The 9,499-nt window shown below is 34.5% G+C and overlaps 1 protein-coding gene across 1 annotated transcript; it reads left to right on the top strand.

Annotated features, from left to right (window-relative positions):
• The first annotated feature begins 5,218 nt into the window (after positions 1 to 5,218).
• LOC140803841 (uncharacterized) lies at positions 5,219 to 6,610 on the top strand. The gene is made up of 3 exons (XM_073159708.1): positions 5,219 to 5,688; positions 5,771 to 5,886; positions 6,341 to 6,610. Exons 1-3 carry the CDS (start codon positions 5,373 to 5,375, stop codon positions 6,446 to 6,448), a joined length of 540 nt encoding a protein of 179 aa, XP_073015809.1. The 5' UTR covers positions 5,219 to 5,372; the 3' UTR covers positions 6,449 to 6,610.
• The last annotated feature ends 2,889 nt before the right edge of the window (positions 6,611 to 9,499 follow it).

Raw genomic sequence — 9,499 nt, 5'->3', positions numbered from 1 at the left:
CACACAACATATTGACATCAGACATCACTTTATTCGAGATTTGGTTGAGAAGATAATAATCTGAATGGAATTTGTGGGAACTGATAACAAACTGACATAAATTTTCACAAACCATTATGTTTCAAGATATTTTCCAACATTAAGAAGTCTCTCAATTTGTATGCATGATAATCACTCGTTGATGTTTTATTGATGTAGCAACATCTGGGACGACACTCAACATGCATATGGATTTATAAAATGTTAGACATGTTGCATAAATCATTCATCCTATTATGTGAAATTTTTTATACTGTGATGATTATTTTCTAATGTGCTTTCAATTTCTCAGTTTTATTTCAATCAACACACGTGTCCATGAGACGTGCTCTGACTAAGTCACAAAGTATTTGACGGATGTTCTGTAATCCATTATCTTGCCCCATGTGAAAAGTGACTCGAGAAGATTGAGCAAAAGAAAAAAAAAAGAATCTTGTGTGGATTAAAAAAAGAAGTTTCCTTTCCCCTCTTTGATCTATGGGATTTTAAAATCACATGGTTTTGTTCGTGATTTGGGGGTAGAACGTTCTGAATTCAGTGATGTGGTGAAGATTGTACCAGCATACTTTAAGAGAAATTAAAAGCTTGATCTGCCATGATTTGATCCTAGTGTTGCCCCAGATGTTGACAACATGTCTTCTTCACCTGGTGTGAAGCCCTCTGAGTATGTCATGATATCTATCTCTTTTCTCCATGTCTAGATCAACTTTGGACTTCAACAAATTCAGCATGCCAAAGAACTTATTGTGCATTATGAGACTTATGTTGCGAACTTTCGATTGCTTCTTGATGTTGCTGTTCATTCTGGAAAAAAGAGGACATTAAGATGATGAAGCTGCTGCAAAAATGTCTGAGTCTACTGGTTCTGACAATGGTGAAGCATGATATACTGATGTTTTTTGTAAAAAATCTCAGGGTCTGCTGGTTCTTACCATGGTGAAGCAGGAGATACTGTTGAGCTAACTGAATGAGATGCTTCGTAGTTGGTCTAGATGGTTTTTATTATTTTTTATTGCTCTATCTAGTTAATGTTGATAGTGTCATTAGTATTTTATTATTGAATAAATGGTTGTTTTAGTACCGTGTTGTCAACACTGCTAACAACACCGAAGATCATGATCAAATTCAGGGGAGATACGTTTCCGAATGTAGAGGGAGATAAATTGTGAGTTGCGTGCTAACTCATTGGAGTTCTGCTGATTATGTGTTCATCCAGAAAGAGAAAAATCTAGAGATTGAAAGAAATATATTTTATTCCTTAATTATGTTTTCCTCGAGATAATATTGTGTTTATTAAATTATAGAGTTTTTCTTTTCTAGACCATATATTTATGATAAAAACTCTAGATATAATATTATTATTTAAAGAGTTTATTTTTTTAATAAAACTCTTTTTTTCATATCTTGTATAGGGATGTAAATGAGCCGATCCGAGCCGTAGCTGGCTCGGGCTCGGCTCGTTTCATTATTTTCTCAGCTCGGGCTCGGCTCGAGCTCGTTACGAGCCTCGGGTTTGAAGCTCGGGCTCGGCTCGTTCGGAATTTATGAAGCTCGGGCTCGGCTCGTTAATGGGTCGTTTATCTTGTTTAATGAGCCTGGCTCGGGTTCGCTAATAGCGACGGGTTTTGATTAAAAGCGTCGCTAATAGCGACGGGTATTTACAAAAACGTAGCCGATCTGGATCGGCGACGTTTTTCTTAAACCGTCGCCAACAGCGACGGTTATGCATAACCGTCGCCGATCTGATCGGCGACGTTTTCTACAACTGTCGCAAATAGCGCTAGTTACAGACATCGTCGTCAAAAAGCGACGGTTATTTTAGACCGTTGCTATTATAGCGACAGTATGTCAAACCTGTCGCCATTAGCGACGGATTTTATAAAACCCGTCGCTAATGTCGCGACGGTTTGAACAAAAAACCGCCGCTAAATGTTTTTTTTAAAATGTTATAATTATTTAAATCTGAAATAAACATATATTGTGCTGTATAATCGAAAAAAAATTAACAAAATTTGAGAAATGTAATCATATTATTAATCTGTAAATAATAATACAAGTGTTTCATACAAAATGAATCAGCCATGTAGCGCTACATCTCCTCCTGTGATGTTGATTTAAAATGAATCAAATTGAATTTTCTTAATGTAACGTTGATGAGAATAACGAAATTTAATAAACTTACGTGGAGCAAGCGAATCACGTGTCAACGAAAGATCCATCTGCATGTCGATTTGTGTGAACGTATAGCTCCCATGACGTTGGATCTCTGCCATGTCGTGCTCGCTAAAATAAATTCAATAATTGTAAAACATTAACATTTATAATTAATGAAATATATATTTTTCCAAAGTACAATTCAATAAATGTCACGAACATCGTCGCTCGAATATTGAACCTCTTCTATTTCACTTTCAGTTCAAATCAATTTCGTTGTCGTACATAACATTAACATCGACTGGATTTTGAGACGATAAAATAAATTGAGTTGAGATGTCATGAGGTCCACTTTCGTTGTTTTGAAATGCATCGTTCGCATCAATTTGATTATGCTCAGTATTTGGCTCAACATCAGTGACATAAGCTCGCCTACGTAGAGTACTCACATGCATCCAATCTGATTCTGCTCTCTTCGTTGTTGGATAAGTCAAATACACAACTTGCGAGGCTTGCTTAGGAAACACAAATGGTTCGTAGTATCCAAGACTTTTTTTTCGATTGACATCCACAATTTTGTACTTTTTATTAGAAAACACAAATGGTTTGTAATTTCGTCTAAATATGGTTTGTTCTGACATTTTTTTCGATTGTAAGGACAACGGATATATCCATTTAATAAACACTCAAGATGACTACGTGCAAATGTTACAAACGACTCTAAACGCGACAATTTATAGACAGTTTGCTAAAACCCTAAACCCTAAAGCCTAAACCCTAAACCCCAAAACCGTTGCTATGAGCGACGGTTTGCTAAAACCGTCGCTGATTTATTCATAACAGTCGCTATTATAGCGACGGTTAATAGCGACGGCTTTTAAGAAACCGTCGCTTAATTTATTATACCAGCAACTCCCATGAACCACTTAAACGAGCCGAGCTCGAGCTCACGAGCCAGCATAACGAGCTGAGCTCACTTTTGAGCTCACGAACCTATTATCGAACATGTTCACGAGCTAACGAGCCGAACATCATTAATCTCAAGCTCGGCTCAACAAAATTGTCGAGCCCAAAATAAGGCTCGGGCTCGGTTCGATAAGCTTAACGAACGAGCCCGAACGAGATTTTTAACGAGACGAGATCCGAAAAACTCGCGAACAGTTCGGCTCATTTACATCCCTAATCTTGTAGAATTATTCTTATGGAATAAACTCTAGGGAAAATGTAGCTAATAATAATCAAAGATTGCTGCTTTTGAAGTGAGACGGAGAAAGAAAGAGACACCGCATGAGAGAAATCACGAGAGTTGAAGATTTATATGAAGAGATCAAGTGCTCAAACCAAGACGTATTGTTGTATTGTTGTGAAGTGTTAAAGACACGCAAACACAATACCTGATTATATTGCTGATTAGTGGGTAGTTCATCAAACAAAATTTCAACTTCACAAACCATGCATTCGTGATTTTGATTCTTTGGTTTTATAAGTGTTTTGGATATATTTTGCTCATTCAGTGTGTTAAGGGAGTTAGTTTTTCTTTCTTTGCTAGTATTTGTTTTGTAAATTGACATGTTTTTCCAGTGAATTTTTTGTTTTGAGGTACCACACAAAATTATTCACTTATGTATAATTATTTGTCTCTTGTTTATTTACGTAAATTTTTGTGTGTTGAAATATTATACTGTATGTTGTGTTAGATGTTACAATACTACATACAACACTTAACTTTGAAACATACAATAACTTTATTAAACAATACTTTTATGTCATACAACCACTTAAGTTTTTTTTTTAATTTTCAAAGAAGTCATTATATTTATTAAGAATTTTAATGAGGAAACGACTTGATTCATATATGTTAAAAGCTTATACAAATGTTTTTCTAATGTCATATTTATTGTAATATTAAATTTTATCTGTGATTTGAATGTAATTTTGTATCTAAGTTATTGTTTAAATTGAAATATCGATTTAAAAATTCTATCAAATTCGAAAGATGCTAAAAGAACCGAACTAGAACCAGAATTTCTTTGATTCTTTTATACGATAAAAGGTTATTATTATTATTATCTCATTTTTTCAGAAAAAAATGTCAAATTTCTTTAAAAAATATTTTTAGGGATCTTTAAAAATATTTGATATATGTTTTTTGTAAATAATTTTTTTGATATTTATTCAGAATATTAAATCCAAACCAAATGGCATACATTACATCGATCTAACTTCACTTGGATTTATGAATGACCCCCAAAATTTTTTTTTAAAGTAAAAACACTATTTTAATTTCTTCAAAATTAAAACACCACCAATAAAATCTTGCATTTCACCTATTTAAACCTTATATTTGTAGAATCAAACATCTATCGTTTTATAAAAAATTACAGTTGACTATAATATTTTAATTTAAATATTTTAAATTATATAATAACAAAAAATGAAATTTTAATTCTATTTTTACTATATATTTGTAAAATACCATTTGTCATTTTACAAAAACTTACAACAAACGATATTTATGTAATTTAAATATGTAAGCATATTAGGTTACAAAATATGATGTTTCAATTGTTCTTTCAACGATAATAACTATTATTATACCCAATAATATTACATTCTTTCAACACATATACACACATAATTAACAATTTTTTGGTTTCACAAATTATTTTTATGAGATGTGATCCTCCTATCGATAAAAAATATTAATTTTGACTTTATTTATGAATAGATCAACTAATTTTATGTGTGGATATATATATATATATATATATACAAAAACTTGTATGAGACTGTCTCTCGGATCATATTTGTAAGATGGGTCTCTTATTTGGGTCATATATGAAAAAATATTAATTTTTATGCTAAGAGTATTACTTTTTATTGTGAATAGGACTAGGGTTGAGTCGTCTCACAGATTAGGATCCATGAGACGGTCTAACATTAAACTCACTTTTATATATATATATATATATAATTTTCTCTCTGTCTGGTGTCTGTGGACCAGAGTAAGATGCTATAAGTGTTCAGAGGTGTGACATCATACCGAGGAATAGCTGACACCATTGGGTGTGGACCTATATCTATTATTCCACACCACATCCCTCCAAACAAAATCCTTCCTATTCTTTCTCCTTCGGCTTCATCTTCTTCAGACACACGCTAATCCAAAGAATTTGCAGATGGGAAACTGCCAAGCCATAGATAATGCCAGCCTCGTAATCCAGCACCCCTCCGGTAGAGTCGATCACCTCTTCAAGCCTCCTACGGTCGGCGAAGTCATGAAGATGAATCCTGGCCATTACGTCGCTCTCCTCCTCACCACCACCCTGTATTCCTCCGCCGCCGCCGCCGGTTCACTGGCTCCATCCGCTGAAAAATACTACTCGAGTAGGGTGAGCAACAGCAACGTCCCACTTCGTGTCACGCGGATTAAGCTCCTGCGGCCGACGGATACTCTGGTTCTCGGTCATGTTTACCGCCTCGTCACTGCCCAAGGTCTCTTTCACTTTTCCGAAGATTCTTGTATATTTTCTTGGTTTCCGAGTTTTTTGATGATTTTTTTGTGATCTTTTGGCAGAGGTGGTGAAGGGGCTGGGGGCGAAGATGAAACAGGATCAGCAGAAGATAACCGGGAAGCAGAGTTCTGATTTTGATGCAGTTGTTCGGAGAACTGATGTGGAGAAAACGAAGCAGGTTATTCTTTTCTTTATTTTCTTTTTAATAATTTATTATAAAGTTTGGAGATTGATTAATTAAATAATTGTACTTTTAAGATGCGATATGTTACATATTTACGATAATAATAATAATAATAATTGAGAATATTTTACCTTTATTCCTCTTGTGCTAATTTGTGGTTGGATTTAGATCTAGAGATCTTGAAACCTTCCATCAAGTTTTTCTGCTGCTAAATAATTGATCTGGGATTAGTTTAAGTCAAAACTATTGTTTAATGTGTAAATTTAATTTTTTTCACAACCCTTTTGCTAAGAGTTATCACATTCTGAATAATTTTTGAAATATCATTTATTTTTTGAAACACAAGAAATACATGAACAACTCCTATTTCCAATGGTTATTTGTCCCAACTGAAATGATCCTATTTTATTTCTAAGTAACGTGTCTGGTTTTTTGGTTTTTTTAACAGGTGAAGCATGGCAGGCAAAAATCAAGAAACAGCACATCTGTAAATGCTGCATCAAAAAACAGAACATGGCAACCATCATTAAAGAGCATCTCTGAATCTGCAAGCTGATTCTGTCTTCTTTTTTTTCTTTTTTTCTTTTTTTTTTTGAGTATTTTCTACTCTTTAGTCAGATTCTGAAGATTAAGTTGTCCCAGCCCAGAAAACCAAAAGAAGAGGGATTAATTGCTGTTGATGTATCAGAGAAGTTCCTGTTATAGAAATCTTTTATTTCCGTCTTTGGACGTAAAACGATTAATCTAAATTGTTATAAAACTTTATTAGTATACAATTGATGAAATAATAACCTTAAGTTGTTATAGAATTGGTTAGTAATAACGTTAATGCACGACTAATTACATGTGGATGCGCAAAATTATATATATATATATATATATATATATTGAAAATATTAAATTATAAAGCCGAACGAGTAAGGCATTTGAAGTGTGTCTTGTCTTGTGGCTCCACCCTATCACCATTTGGTCCAAGGGCGTGAATAAAAGTCGGGAGGTATCTCTCAATCATATGAATTTTGAAATTAATTTTCTGTTTCTGTTTTAAAATCGAAACCCAAGATTTACATTAAGTGCCAATAGTTTATAGTCGAGCTGACACATATGTCTCAAATTTGCTACGATGTTTCAAATTTGAAAAAATTATAACTAAATCTCTCTCATATAAAAAATAATGATAATAATCAGTTTTCAAATCACTAATTTGAAGTCGAGTAGATCTTTTGTGAGACAGTCTCAAGAATCTTTATCTGTGAGACGAGACAACCATACCGATATTCACAATAAAAAATAATATTTTTTCATGGATGACCCAAATAAGATATTCGTCTCACAAAATATGACTCGTGAGACAGTTTCACATAAATTTTTTCTTTTGAAACCAAGTGATTTGGTTTTGATTCATCTGCAATTAAAATTATATTCGTCGATCGTGATCATGGTGACAGGAGTTGTCATAGCTGCTCTATTTTGACTCCACGCTAGCAACTCCAAACGTTGTTATCAAGTATTAATGAGTTGACGTGTTATGATGGATTCCTAATCTTTTATCAGGACAAAATTCTAGTGATTTCCGTTATGGTCCCTTCGTTAAATTTAGATTACTTTGAAGTAATTGATGTAATAATCAATTACTTGTGGAAAATAAAATGACAAACTCTCACACATTTTTCTCTTTTGATTACCAAGATCTGTGACGAGGAAAATAAGGCCAATACTTTTGTAAATATAGGAAAAATATTTGTCAATAATAAATTATATTTTTGCAGATAACAGGAAACAGTGGGGAAGAAGCAATAAATTTGAAATCAATAGTCTGATTTCTTATACGTGCTCAAACTGCACTTGCTGTCGTATAAGCAAATATTTTAGAATGATGATGTCAGAAAAAGATTTTGTAATAAATTCCAATTAAATAAAATATTTATGCAGATGCAGAAGGTAAAATTCTTTTGACCACAAAATTCTGTCTCTCGTCTCAAGCAATGCCTTCAATGAACAGTCGAGTGTAAATTAGAAAACCCGATGTTCGACTATTGTAAGGTAATAAGATAAAGAAAGAAAAAGGTCATTGGACAATAAAATAATGTAATGAAATCATTCGGATTGCCTAAACTATAGAAGAATGTCGTGAGTGGCCCCCCAAATAATGAAAAAAATATATAGTTAGAACATGGAATGATTCAATTTATTCAAATTTCATTAAATGGGTCAACAATATAGAAAAAGGGAAGCCAATATAAAAACTCACTCGTCCTTCTATGTGCGTCTTTGACTTTGGGCAATAATTCCCCACCATCGTGCAATTAAGCCGTTCTCCTCCTTTTCAAGAGCGCTCTCCGCGAGCTAATAATTATGATGTTGACCAAACTTTCAAGCATAACTTCAATATATACTGTCTCGAGATCCGATCTGATATGAACGGATGAACAAAAATTAGAGGGTGCTAGAAGTGTTTCAAGCTTAGATCCTCCGATGTTTAAGTCAGTTTGGGGAGCAAAGTTATACAACACGAAAATATATTACTGCGTGTAACGCGATGAGTGAAGTGAATTAATAATGGGTGGTATCTGATAATTATAATGTGAGGATTTATAGAGTGTGAGCCATGTATTGAAAGAACTCTTAATTGAGTAGGTTACTTGGAATAAGAGTTTGGTTGGATCTTATCCCAACTTTGATAATCTATAATTTGAATTAGGATGATATACGTTGATATCTCCGGGATTCTTTATTTATCACAGTGATTTGTCGAGTTTTTTACATGGCAAGGACTTCTTCCACCGCCTTACTGTCATGAGCTCGAGTCGACTTCCCCTTAGCTTGGATGTTTAGTTATCCTGTGCTAAGCTGTTTGATCGGCTCTTTTACGAGGAATGATTATCGAGATGAAATCGTCAGTTCGGGTACATATAGCGTGCATTGATACTATTAAATTCAGATCAGGTAGGATCTCCAGGGTATCAATAGTACCTCCCCCTTTTGATCTAAAAGAAGTATGAAGTTTACACCGTGTTCGGGTAATAGCCAACCCAAATGCTTATCTAGGCTCTCAATTTCCTTGGCTCACATCTAGATCGTCAAAGTGGAGGGTTACAAACGGCTAGGATTAGGATTTACGTGGATAAAATCTCAATCTGTGTGACTTCTATTTTCGACCGTTCGATACACGTGGATAGTCGTGGTTATGACCCTGTTCAGATTCCCGAGGCCACGAGTTTAGTTTCAAGCTCGAATGTAGATTGTCATATTGCTTCAGATCGCGCTGATAGCGCTGTTGCAATCATGAGAGTCCGCCTGTAAACATACAACTCTTTCCCGTCCTTGTCACATTCTCACCTCCATGACGTTACTCTTTCCAATTCACTACTCACCTTCCGACCAGAAATTTCTATTCCAGCTACCACTTAACCCTCAGTAAGTTAACTCGTAGCCTTATAACTTTATCATGTCGAGTCCTAACCCTAGAATAATTCAGGAATTAGCCAAGGAGGTAGACGCCCATCGAATTGAGGGAGTAGATACCCCTATAGGTGAAAGGGCAGATATCGCCAACCCGAATGCTAGCTTTTCGGGTTCTGAGGATGTCTCAGACTCTGATCAGGAT

Source organism: Primulina eburnea, chromosome 10, assembly GCF_022965805.1.
Source record: "Primulina eburnea isolate SZY01 chromosome 10, ASM2296580v1, whole genome shotgun sequence".
Classification (NCBI taxonomy): Eukaryota; Viridiplantae; Streptophyta; class Magnoliopsida; order Lamiales; family Gesneriaceae; genus Primulina; species Primulina eburnea.
Note: the sequence above shows the minus strand (reverse complement) of the source record. Positions and strands in the feature narration are given on the sequence as shown.